The 13,375-nt window shown below is 46.0% G+C and overlaps 1 protein-coding gene across 1 annotated transcript; it reads left to right on the top strand.

Moving 5' to 3' along the window:
• The first annotated feature begins 2,559 nt into the window (after nt 1-2,559).
• Nucleotides 2,560-13,021, top strand: LOC123147263 (protein PAF1 homolog). The gene is made up of 12 exons (XM_044566504.1): nt 2,560-3,646; nt 4,284-4,352; nt 6,851-6,958; nt 7,043-7,223; nt 7,315-7,394; nt 7,502-7,621; nt 7,990-8,095; nt 8,606-8,692; nt 8,890-8,958; nt 9,055-9,126; nt 9,227-9,379; nt 12,475-13,021. Exons 1-12 carry the CDS (start codon nt 2,946-2,948, stop codon nt 12,583-12,585), a joined length of 1,857 nt encoding a protein of 618 aa, XP_044422439.1. The 5' UTR covers nt 2,560-2,945; the 3' UTR covers nt 12,586-13,021.
• The last annotated feature ends 354 nt before the right edge of the window (nt 13,022-13,375 follow it).

The following is a 13,375-nucleotide window of genomic DNA, read 5'->3' on the forward strand; positions in this document are numbered from 1 at the left end:
GTAGCACCAAAGTTGATAGGTAGTTATGGTAGGCAACTTAAAGATGATGCTAGGCAATTGTGTATTCATCATAGCCAACTCAAAATGACATTGGGACGATAGATGACCATGATACACTATATAATCTGATAAGTAGTCATGATAAGCAACCTGGAACAAGGTGCTTCATGTAGCACCAAAGTTGATAGGTAGTTATGGTAGGCAACTTAGAGATGATGCTAGGCAATTGTGTATTCATCACAACCAACTCAAAAGGACATTGGGATGATAGATGACCATGATACACTACATAATCGAAAGTTGCTTACTATAGTACAAAAGGGGCCTCTTCGAGGCACCAAAGTTGCTTGAGAAAAAAAGTTCGTTGAATGCAACTTCATAGGTGACACTAGGCAACTTGATGGTCATGACAACCAAGTTTCTATGAGCATTGAGTTGATAGGTAGTAATGATAGGCAACCTAAGCGAAAATTGCTTAATGTAGTACAAAAGTTGCCTCTTCATGGCACCAAAATTGCTTAAGAACAAAAGTTCTTCAAAAGCAACTTCATATGTGACGCTAGGCAACTTGACGGTCATGATATCCAAATTTATAATAGTATTGAGTTGATAGGTAGTCATGATAGACAACCTAAGTGAAAGTTGCTTACTTTAGTACATAATTTGCCTCTTCGTGGCACGGAAGTTGCTCGAGAACAAAGAAAGCTCATCAAAAGCAACTTAATATGTGATGATAGGCAATTTTATGGTCATGATATCCAACTTTTATAAGAGTATTGAGTTGACATGTAGTCATGATAGGTAACTGGCAACTAGGTGCTTCATGTAGCACCAAAGTTGATAGGTGTCCTGGTAGGAAACTTATAGGTAATTTTAGGCAATTTGTTAGTTATTATAGCCAACTCAAAAGAACATTTGGGATGATGAGTGATCAAGATGAATAGCCTAACTATAAGTTGATTACTATAGCACAAAAGTTGCCTCTATGTGGACCAAAGTTGCCTGAAAAAAGTTCGTCGAAACATACTCATATGCACCTGCATCACATGCTAGGTAACTTCATGTACCGCCAACTTGATATGTGACCATGATACACAACCTAACTGAAAGTTGCCTTCCGTAGTATAAAAAGTTGCCTCTTCGTGGCACCAAAGTTGCCAAAGAAAAAAGTTTGTCAAAAGCAACTTCATAGGTGACGCTAGGCAACTTGACGGGCATGATAGCCAACTTTATAACACCATTGAGTTGATAGGTAGCATGATCGACAACTTAACAACAAGGTTTTTCATGTAGTATCAAAGTTGATAGGTAGTCATGGTAGGAACCTTACATGTGATGCTAGGCAACTTGGTAATCATCGTAACCAACTGAAAAGACCATCGGGATGATAGTGACCATGATACACAAGCCTAGCCGGAAGTTGCCTACTGTAGTACAAAAAGTCGCCTCTCCGTGACACCAAAGTTGCCTAAGAAAAAAAAGTTCACTGAAAGTAACTTCGTAGGTGACGCTAGGCAACTTGACGGACATAGTAGCTAACTTTATAACATCTTTCAGATTCATATGTAGTCCTGATAGACAACCTGACAACACAGTTTTTTCATCTAACATCAAAGTTGATAGGTATTCATGGTATGCAAGTTTGCAGCTTACATGTGATGCTAGGCAACTTGGTAGTTGTCGTAGCCAACTCGAAAGAACATCAGGATAATACATGACCATGATATGCAGCCTAACCGAAAGTTGCCTACTATAGTATAAAAAGTTGCCTCTCCGTGGCACCAAAGTTGCTTAAGAAAAAAAGTTCGTTGAAACATTCTTATATGGAATCTAGTTTCGAAGAGCTCGGCGTTGGAGACCTAAAGGTGAAAACGGATCTTAATTTCGATGCTTGATTCAAAAGTTATGACTTTTTGAAATTTTTAAACACACAAAATAATTGCACATGGGACAATATCTTTTCTTTCTTTAAATTGATTTTGCACCATATCATTTAGACAAAAGCTTACCTTTTTTGGTTGTGTGCTCAGGAACGCTAGGGAGCACACGTGTGCTCCCTAGATGTGTCCTTATTTTTTTATTCATATTGGCGATTGGGCCTGGAGGCCTAAAAAAGGGCATGTACACCAAAACTTTTCCTGTGAGTGTTTTATGTAGAGAACCAAACCAATTTGCTTGCTCCACCACCCTATATATTATTGAGTATTAAATTAAAGAAAACAGAAAAATAAAAATCCTTAAATTTTGGGATATCAAACCTGGGTGCCTAATCTACTTCGGTGAAATTTCATGATTTTTTTACGAGGAAACGTATTTTTTTACGGGTGAATATTTTCCTTATATATAGAGAAAACTATTTGGATGGATTTTAGGCGTGACTGTATTTTCTTCTCATGTATACATTTTCTGATATTTTTTCATGAAACTTCGCACGGGGTAGATTGGGCACCTAGGTTTGTCATCCCTAAATTCCAGTTTTTTTTAAAAAAATTCCTGATATTTCTTGAAAATATTCTTATAGGGGGGTTGAGCACCCAGGAGTCCCATCGATCGTATCGTTCGCGTTGTTCCTTCCTGTGTGAGGAGAAACGTGAGCCAGATAAGGAAAAACTTCAGCCAGATTGTAGCGAATTTAAACCAAAATCGTCCCCAAATTCAAGCAAAACACGAGGGAATTCATTTCAAACTCCGCGATCTTGGAATCAAAACCGTTCTCTGGTAGTACCACTTTTGGATCCCTCTCGCGCTTCTGCGCAAGACTCCAATTCTTCACCACGCTCTCGCCTGTCTCCTCCGCTCCGAATTCGACACACAGCGCTGTGATCTTCGGGTAGATCTAGTGGGGCCCCGGAGCTGCCCCCGCGGCTCTAGAAGCATAGCGGCGGCGGCGGCGGCGGGAGAGGTAGCTGCGACAGTGGGGTTGGTGTGTTGCTGGGGGGCGCGCGATGGCGTACCGGCCGTACCCGCCGCCTCAGGGGGCCTTCCCGCCGCAGGCCCGGCCTGTCAACCCGTACGGGCAGCCGCCGCCGCCGCAGGCAGGGTACGGCCAGATGCCACCGCCACCGTTTCACGCGCCGCCGCCGCCCCCGCCCGGACCGCCCCCGCCACACCAGCCTCAGTACAACTTCGGCCACGTGCCCCCGCAGCAGCAGCAACAGCCGCCGCCGCCGCCGCCCCAGATGTATTACCAGCCCCCACCGCCGCCGTATGGCGGGAACAACAATCAAGCGCCCCCTCCACCACCACCAATGTCTCCTCCCCCTTCGGCACCGCCACCACCTCCTGCCCAGCCACCCCCACGGGTGGCTCCGCCGCCACCAAAGGAGCAGCAGGCCAAGGCGGCACTGCCAAGAGTGGAGATGGAGGAGCAGCGGCGAGCAAGGAAGAAGCGCGAGTATGAGAAGCAGAAGGTGGAAGACCGGAAGCAGCAGCAGATGATGCGCCAGTCGCAGGCCACCATTCTGCAGAAGACACAGCAGGTGCGTGCCGCGCAACAGCAGCAGCAGCCACAGCCTCAGAGCCGGCACCTCCAGCCATCAGGCGGGACTCGGGTGGCGACAACTGTGTCTCGCCCAGCCTCCGCACCAAACACTGAGAGGTTTGAGAATCGGCTCAAGAAGCCGACAACGTTCCTCTGCAAGCACAGGTGAGTATAGGAAAATTTGGACTTTTGATCTATGCAAGTGCTAGTTGGAGGAAATTGGAGCCCTTTCAGTGTAAAATGTGTGCTTGAGTAAATTATTATGATTATCATGCACTTGGGTATTTTGGCTGGCAATCTGAGCAGTTGCCAAATGCTGTACTGCTGATTCAGGACAAGCGACAAACGGCCTGTTTGAATTTTGGTGCAACTGCAACGTCATTGGTGAAGTCAGTGGCGTTAGGATCAAAGATCGACCTTTCCTTTTTCTAGCTTTTGGGAATATGTTCTTTGTTAATACGTAAACTATATCTTACTAATGATTCTTATGTTTTTGACATATATGCTGTTTTTGTATGTGCTTAGAGAAATGATCACATCTGTGTGATTCTAGAGTAGCATCAAAGGATTCACGAGCTATGATTTCCTGCACTACCTATTTCTTGTTATGAAACTAGAAAGATGAACCCTTTTGTGCAGTAGGCAGGCACACGGGTAGGCAAAATGGTTCTCAAAGCATAACTCCATTAATTGGCAGTTTCCTTTTGAAAAGTGTGTCTGCATGAATTTTTTTTGTCTCTGTGTCTTTCGGAACTAAACTACTGTATGACCCTGTTTTTTGCTTCTTCTCTTGTTAATGCAGGTTTAGGAATGAACTGCCAGACCCAAGTGCTCAATTGAAATGGCTGCCTCTGAATAAGGACAAGGACCGGTAGTTTTCTCCTCGCATTTTGATCAGATTGCTCTGTTCTGTTGTTACTTATGTTTGATGCAGTGAAAACCATTTCAGTGTTGCTTATCTAGTTTTACTATATACATTACATTGCTAGTTCCAAATTTGTGATTTTTCCATTCACCTGCTATTATTTAGGTGTTAAATGAATTTCTAGCTCATTATTGTATAATGATCATTCTCTTTATCGAGACAACCTGTTTGAGCATATGGCAGGTCTAAGCTTGTATTTATACCTGCTGTCAGTCCCATAACATGCATTTACTTTTAGAAACAGTCCCAAATTTTCAGCCATTTGATCATATTTCAAGCACAAGTCTAAGAGACCCAACATATGATGTGCAGCAATAGATGGGGTATTCTTCATGTGAACAGTACCGGGAGGCACTATCTCATGCAAGGAGAGCAAACAGCTGCTCAGGTTTAAATTTGTTCTAGAGATATCCTTGATTGACATCCTTAGTCAAGATATGATATCCTAGTATGATCTCATTCTCATGCAAGGAGAGCAACCGGCCGCCACCCCTTTCCTTGACCCCCCCTCTCCCGATCCCCTCCCCCCCTGATCCGATCTAGGGCTTCGAGCCGCCGCCGCCGCCGGAGCTCCGCGGGGCAAAGCCCAGGCGGCGGATGATGGCAGCGGTGGGGCCTTCCTCCACCGCGACTCCGGGATGCAGTTGCGGTGGAGATCCGCGCGGGTGTCCTGGATGTGTGCGTCGTCCGGCGTTGGCGGCGCAGCGGTGCGGGCCCCTCTGCCGTCGATGGCTCACCCATGAGGGGCGGCTGTCCTGGGCGGTGGTGCGGCTCCGGTCGTACGGTTTCCCGGCGGTAGACGTTCACCCATGGGCGTGCTGGATGACGGAGGAGGTCGATGTGGTGGTCCAGCCAGGGATGGGCGCGAATTTGTCAGCGAAAGCTTGGTTCGGCCTCGGCCAGAACCGTCGGCGGCGGCGCCCGTGGGCGTCGTTACCTCGTTGGAGGCGTTGTGGAGCAATTCATGTTCCCTGTGTGCCCCGGGGGAACCCCAGATTCGGGCTTTTCGGATCGGATGATGGCGAGGTTCCTGTGTCGTCACCCCCATGGGGGCATCATCTTTGGGGTTGTATACCGGCTGGAGGGATAAGTGTTTGGCTTGGTGGCTGGGCGCAGGTCTCCGTATGCTTCTCGTGCGGTGACCAAGGTGGAGCGGCGTGCCATCTACAGTATTGACGATGGCGAGTCTTGGTGGCAAGGTGCAGCGGGGTCTCGGCGCTGGATACCGTTTGATGGACGCGTGCAGGAGGCAGGCGCTGTTTGGCGTCGACGGCAGAAGGGTCTGACAAGATCAGTGCTTGATTGCTCTTGAAGATGAGACTGCGGAAGAAGGCGGTGACAACAGATTCTACAGCGTGTGCATGCAGTGCATGCTGAGGGTCTACTAGACCGGTGGTGCTCCCGGCTAGCCGGTGGGTGGCTTGGTGAGGTCACCGGATTTCTTGGTGTGCGTGGCGCGCAGTCAGGGCAAATCATCAATCTTGTAGGTAGGGACACAGTTTTCGCCAGGAAGGTGGCTTTGAGTTGATCTACGCATTTATTTGTAAGACCTTGTTGAATAATGCAATAAAGATGGCTGTATGCATCGCTCGTAGAGGCCGCGGGCAATCCTCCTTTTCGAAAGAAGAAAAATGTCAGTTGAATTTGTAGGAAGAAGATCTATTTGTACATGTGCGGCTGCATGCTTCATGGGAATGAAAAAATAAAATATACCAAGCTCCTTGCCCTCCCCTTTGGCCTGCCTCTATGGCGTCGTTGCCCTGCCCATGTCCAGGATCAACTAGCCAAACACCACCATGTAACCTCCATGGCAAAAATGCATTTTTTACCATGTTGCTTTGTTAGCCTGATCCAATTATTTGTTGTACTTATGCATGATTAATAGATGAATTCAGAATTGTTTCACAGAAAATTATCCAAGTTCATTATATCTGGTTACTGAAACATAAAATTAAATACAAACATAATCATTGTTGTTAGTCATATCATCGTGTGTGAGTGAATGGTCTCTCCACTGTTGTTTTTAGAAGACAGGTCCTGTGCCATTTCCATGATATTTGCAATACTCTGCTTTCTTATTACACTATTAGTTCTTGGTGTTTCTCTCAGTTGTAATTCATTCTGCATGTTCGACCGCATCTTCGACCGCGAGCAACCGTCAGTTCACACCTTAGTGAGTAGGATCAAAGCCGAAGCCAGGCTCTGGGCCACTGCTGGCGCTGCTGGCCTTAGAGTCGTGCTGCCCACCACATGGGATGTGCACTAGCATCTACTTTATGTCTGAAACCGCCTCCTAGGAGGATTGTAATTACAAACTCTCTCTTTTCAATGGAATGAAATGCATGGGTCCCCTGCGTTTTCTCGAAAAAAAAGTTCATTCTGCATGTTGCGTTTTTTTTTGGGGCAGCCATCCTTATGTTTTTCTGTCTATTGCCTTTTCACAGATATACCAAGTACAGGATCTCATCATTGGAGAAAAATTATCTGCCTAAAATGATTGTCCCTGAGGATCTTGGGATACCTCTTGACCTACTTGATATGACTGTATACAAGTAATAATTAAGCCAGCCATATATTTCTACCTTTCTGATGATTCTTTGTAGCATCCCTAACTTGAGTGCCAAACATGCATTTAGCCCTCCCGCTGCTCAGCTGCCCCTGGCTCCAGAAGATGAAGAGCTGCTGCGTGATGATGAAGTTCTCACCCCTGTTAAACCAGAAGGTATAAGGAAAAAGGAGAGGCCAACCGACAAAGGCATGTCTTGGCTGGTCAAAACACAGTACATTTCTCCACTTAGTACTGATGCAGCCAAAATGGTAATGCCAGCTGATTCTTCCATAAATATAGTTACATATATTGTGCTTGATTACTTCATATATACTAAAAATAGTAATTTGGCCATTCCAGTCGATCACTGAAAAGCAAGCAAAAGAAAGGCGAGAATCAAGGGAGGGTCGAGATAATGTCCTCGAAAATCTTAATGATAGGTATGCGTTTCCTTTTACTTGGTTTATTCTTTTGTTTCTGAAGGTTTGCCTGTTCTGCAAGCCTGGTGCAGCCAATGACATTATTTTTCTATGCGCGTATATATCAGACAGAAGCGAATAAAAGCCATTGCAGAGTCCTTCAAAGCCGCTAAATCGCGCCCTGTCCACCAGACTAAACGAGGGATGGAACCAGAGTTTGTTCTCCCTTTGGTACCCGATTTTGATAGGTATGACTTTTCAGATGACACTTTATTCTGTGTGTCTGTCATTATATTTTAGAAGACTTAGTTCTTCATTTTTGACATCTGATGTTTGTTGAGCACGGTCAGTTCATTGAAGTATGTTTTGTTGCCACTTCAGTTTCTTATCTATGTTACAAAAAAATTGTTTACTTCCCACCAGCTATAAAATTTCAGGTCAGTGTGTCCAAAATTTATTGTTGTTGAAAAAGTGATCTTCCCTTATAGTATATGCCATAATTTCTTCTGTTTTGCTATTCAAGGTACCACCTTGATTTTTGTGTTGCCTTGGGGTCCTATAAGCTGGTGGATGAATTTAAGTGATCTCAAATTTGCTTTTCTGTTGACCTCTATAGGTATAATGATCCATTTGTTATGGTGAATTTTGATGGAGATCCTACAGCTGATTCAGAGCAGTACAACAAGCTAGAGAGACCTGTACGTGATGAATGTGAATCCCAGGTGAGTCACATTTTTTTTCTTCTGCCTTGAGCTTTCTGATTTAGTTACTTATGTTAACATGCCCATAAGGATGTATTGTAGAAACAGATATTTTATATTGATTGCATGTTAATGTCAAATGCACATATTTCCAGATGTTATGTTAATACGTCACTGATGCTCTGCGTAGATATACCCTCGCATCTATACCAATACAAAAAGACCCGAAGGGGCAGATCCAGGCCATCTCAGCCATCAAATCATGAGATCTAGCAGTTCAAACCGCTCCAATGTTGAGCACCAAACACGTTTAACACTCTAATTACTCACCACTGCCACTGGTTGTAGATACATTTAAACTCAACGTCATCTTATAAAATCAGCCACGCAATTGATATCCTGCCAATTATCAACGTGCAAGTGATATCTTACCTAACATCAATATGCAATTAATATCCTACTAAATATTAACGTGCATTGCACCTACACGTTTACCAAGTATATCTGAGGTTTTCCGTGTTATCATGATAGGCTCTGATGAAAAGTTTTCAAGTCAGTGGTTCAGACCCTGCAAAACAAGAGAAATTTCTGGCATATATGGCTCCAGCACCCCACGAGGTATCCATCCTTTTCTCAACTCTAGTACATCTTTATTTAAAATGTCACAGGTCATAGTTATATACTCCCTCTGTCCCAAAATATAAGAACGTTTTTGACACTAGTATAGTGTAAAAAACGTTCTTATATTTTGGGACGGAGGGAGTATATTTTTGGTATTATTATCATAATCTTATCACGACTATGGTTTTGTCTAGCTTGTCAAGGACTTGGATGATGAAAATGAAGACTTCCAGTACTCCTGGATTCGGGAATATCACTGGGAAGTATGTGGCATTTGCTAACGTGTCTGCGATTGTGTCTAACTTTTCGTTCTACTGGTGTAAAACTGCCTACATACCTTTTCTTGTTTCGTGATTCAGGTAAGGGGGGATGACAAACAAGATCCAACGACTTACCTTGTCTCATTTGATGATGATGATGCAAAATATTTGGTAACTTGCTCTGTGCATACTTTATTTATTCTGATTTTATTCTAATATGTGGCAGTTATTCATTGCACATTTGGGTGACACTTTATTGTCCATTGGGCAGCCTCTTCCTACCAAGTTAGTATTGCAGAAGAAGAAAGCTAAAGAGGGGAGATCTGGGGATGAAATCGAGCATTTTCCAGTGCCTTCTAGAATTATTGTGAGCAGGACAGCACATGGTGATCAGATGGAGCACGGAGAATCATCCAGCATGCATGTATGACTCATTTTTCCTTTATAACTGCTGGCATGAAAGTTTAATTTGCAGTGAACTACTATACTGCAGCTAGGTAGCATTTGTTTTCGAAACGGAGGCAAAAGATTTGCATCATCGATTAATTAAGAAGAGAATTGCCCAGTTAATTAACGGAAAACCGGGCGAAAACCGATACAAACCAGCCACATGTGGACTACTCACAGAGCATGCAACCCCATAAGCACATGATCAGCCGACAACCATACCCAACACGTAACGACCACCAACCCCCACACTGGTACATCGCAAAGACACCCTGACGAGAGTAGCTCGACCGGCCACGTGCACCACCAAACCCACGAAGACAAACCAGGCCATAAGGACAACCCAAGAAACTGATGACCATCCATCAAGCAGCTGCGGACGCCTTTCCTGTGGCGCCACTCTTCCTTCCTTTGCTCCTGAGAGCTTCCTCCACAATCGCCTTGCCAGATCCAGGGCTAGCCGCCTCCAAACGTTTGAGCAAGCTGTGAAGCTCTATCTAAAAGAGAATATCATCGACCTTGTCACGTACGGAAACCTGCCTAGCAGTCACGTGTGAGTGGGTGACCGCAGCATCGGAACCTCCATGGTCCACAGAGGCGAGTGGCTGGCTAGGCTCCAAAGGATCGGGCATCAACATGCCGATCGCCTCAACATCAGATGACAGAGCCTCAGAGTTAGGTGCCAACACACCTGTCTCAACAACCTCGCCACTCAGGCGCCACATGCCCAATGGCCATAAATGAGAGACCGACATAATCAACCAAGCCTCCACTGTCCACAACGGCGGGCGCTGGCCGCACTCTGACGGTGGTGGTGAGGGCGTCATGGACACCGCCAAGGACTCCAATGGGCCCAGCTCCATCGGTAGCATCATAGATGATTCCCTACAAAACTCGTGCGGCTCAGGCATAATCTGCAGAACTAGAGCCATGACCTCGATCACGACCGCACTTCCATAGATAGACGGCGTCGCATGTAGAGCACGAGGAGAAAAATCTCCAAAGAAGCATTCAACCTCATCAATGGGACCAACCTGGAGCTCAGGTAGCAAAGGCATAGCCGACACAACCTGAAGCTTGGCAAGAGCGCCGCGAAGCTCAGTGCGAAGCAGCTCAACCTCCTGAAGGATCTCCGTGCGCAGCAGGGCAAACTAGGACTCCAAAGTAGATACCGAAAAGGCACTGACATTGGAATGCTTGCAACACCCAGATTGGGACCTTGGTGGCACCGACACACGTAGCGATGAGTGGCCCACGGCCTCAGCCCAACTCCTGGTCAGCGAAGGACAAGGTTGGGCAGACGAGGAGCGGCTCTGCTGGCAAGGAGCACGAGTGACCGGAGAGCCAGCGCGAGCGATCGGAGAGCGATCACAAGCAACCGGAGAGCAAGCACGACATAACCTCTCCTGATGACCAGGACGACGATAGCGAATGCATCTGAATGGCTCACGACATGCACTAACTTGGTGGCCACGCTCGAGGCAACGGAAGCATCTTCCTCGAGCCCACCGCTTGAAGGCGAGGCTACGCTCGAGAACTTTCGTCGACGGCTTGGGGGGAGCACCCCGGCCGGAACAGCGCCCCCGACCCACATGCTCCCAGCCCGCCTCAGCTTCAAGAGCGACAGCGACAGCAGAGAGGTCGTTGCATGCCGACGCTGAAGATGGACCGAGCAGAGGAGACTCCAACTTCTCTGGCGTCTTCTCGTCATCGCACCCACCATCGTTTCCTCCAGCTTCGCCGGAATCAGCGACTACGAGGGCGGTCGGTGCTGCCGCACAGGAGGCCGGCGTTGTAGGCGGCAACATCGTCTGGGAAGAAGCAGGTGCCGGGGAGATCATTGCCAGTGGAGACTACACACTGCTAGGTGGCGGTGGCTGCTGGGACGCGAGTATCTGCGCGGTCTTGACACTGTCCTTCTGAGAAGCTGCATCGAGGGTGCAGATCGCTGAAGGGGGCTGGGCGCGGTCCACCGAGGGGGGACTGTGCCAAGGGCGCCGTCAGCGGGTCGGAGGACGCTTCTGGTAGCAGGAGCATCTCGGGCCTCTGTGGAGGGGGCTGAATCACCAGGCCGGTGGAGGTGCCAGCAGGAGCGCCGCCGTGGAGGCCGTCCCCGGCTTCGGGCGGCCCGGCAAGAGGACATCACGCCTCCATTCTCCGGCCTATACCTCCTAGCAGGAGGATGCCGGAGCACAACCGACAACGGAGCCACATAACTGGCGCCTAGCACAAACAGAGTTCCGGCCGCCGACGCGGACGCGGACGCGGTCACAGGCCGGCGAGGAGACATAGCGCCGAGCCGAGCTTCACATGGAGAAGAGAGAGGGCGAGGAGGGATTCCGGATCTGGCCTCGGCAGTTGCAGAGCTGGCCGGAGGAGAGAGATCAAGGCGCCGCCGCTGGGGCGCTCACCCGACGTTGGTTCGGTCGCGGGAGCCCACCTGTGAAGAAAATTGAAAAATGTTTTAGTAAGTATTAGGTACTCAGGATCCTAGGTAGCATTTCCATTCTTCAGTTTTTTGTCTCTATTTAATACTCCCTCTGATCCAAAATATAAGGTGTATTATTTTTTTCCAAAAGTCAAACATTTCTACGTTTGACCAAGATTACAGAAAAAATTATCAACATCTACGTTACCACATAAATACAGCAACAAAAACAACAAAGCCTTTAGTCCCAAATAAGTTGGGGTAGGCTAGAGCTGAAACCCATAAGATCTCGCAACCAACTCCACATGGATAGCACGGTGCCTAATAAATAGAATTTGAAAATATATTATATGATGAATTTAATGATAGATAATTTTTCTCAATAAACTTGGTCAAATGTAGATATGTTTGATTTTTACAAAAATCAATACACCTTATATTTTTGACCGAGGGAGTATATTTGTAGGTGGTTCATCTTCTCACCAAGCCATATATAAAGCTACTGGGTTTCTTGCTATCAGTTCACCTATTCTCGCTCTTGGGATTGTTCACCTTTTTATTATCCCCAACTCTTCCCATGTTGGAGCATAAATTGATCTTTATGCATTACCATTACCTTTAACTAAAGGATTTCTCCTCTGTAGGGGAATTTAAAGCGACAAAGATCTTCTGTTGATGATGATCTTGATGAACATCCGAGGCATTCTCGTGTAGAAGATATGGGGCAGTATAGTGAAGAAGACTATTCTGATTGATCAATTAGATATGGAAGGATCGTCATTTTCTTGCACCATCGAATTTCATGAGCACATATGAATCTTTGAAGATCTCATATGCATTTGCTTTGGTACCTCCATAAGTAGCAATAGGGTGCAGGGTTGATGAAAGAACATGCTTGAGTACATTCGGGCAATAGCAGATTTTGAAGTGCAGAGTGGGCAAAGCAAGGCAGAGTGTAACTGGACCTTAAGACTGGTCTCAGAAGTGATGATAGGAGGTCTCGTCATCATGTAAAAAAAGTCTCTGTGGTCTTGGGAGTGATTCTCCACTGCTGTTTTGATGATATAGGCAACTGTTATTCCCATTTGATTGTGTAAGTACAACAATTTATTTATGTGAGGATACTAGACAGTTGTGCTATCGTAACTGTTTCTTTTCTGGTGGAAATGATAATCAACATAGCGAAGGTCATGTATTTGTGCTACCAGGAATGTTAAGGTGCACTTACTGAAGACCAAGAGTAGCATTGCAAGAAGAGTAAACTGTGTTTTCAGTTTCTTTTTTGCATGTTGTAACTGTGGTGTCCATAGAAAAACTTGTTTTGGGGGTATTTTTCTGCCTTTAAAAAAACATTGTTTATTTTTGCAATGATTCCTTGACTTGAGAGGAATCGTATGAAGTATCGAGGTAGATGGAAGTGCAAATATCAAACAATAGGTATATTATTGAGATAATGTAGACACCCATTTACCTGCTTGTTGTGACTATTTTGATTCAAGTGGTATCAGCAGTACCTCTTGAGGTGATCTTCAAGTGTTCTCAACT

The sequence above is a fragment of the Triticum aestivum genome, chromosome 7A, assembly GCF_018294505.1.
Source record: "Triticum aestivum cultivar Chinese Spring chromosome 7A, IWGSC CS RefSeq v2.1, whole genome shotgun sequence".
NCBI classification, from domain to species: domain Eukaryota; kingdom Viridiplantae; phylum Streptophyta; class Magnoliopsida; order Poales; family Poaceae; genus Triticum; species Triticum aestivum.

Bases quoted from the DNA above. Each gene is read 5' to 3' on its own strand.
- LOC123147263 (XM_044566504.1), top strand. From the start codon at position 2,946: ATGGCGTACCGGCCGTACCCGCCGCCTCAGGGGGCCTTCCCGCCGCAG. The intron at 7,622-7,989 runs GTATGACTTTTC...TGACCTCTATAG, and splicing joins TTGGTACCCGATTTTGATAG to GTATAATGATCCATTTGTTA. The intron at 8,959-9,054 runs GTATGTGGCATT...TTCGTGATTCAG, and splicing joins TTCGGGAATATCACTGGGAA to GTAAGGGGGGATGACAAACA.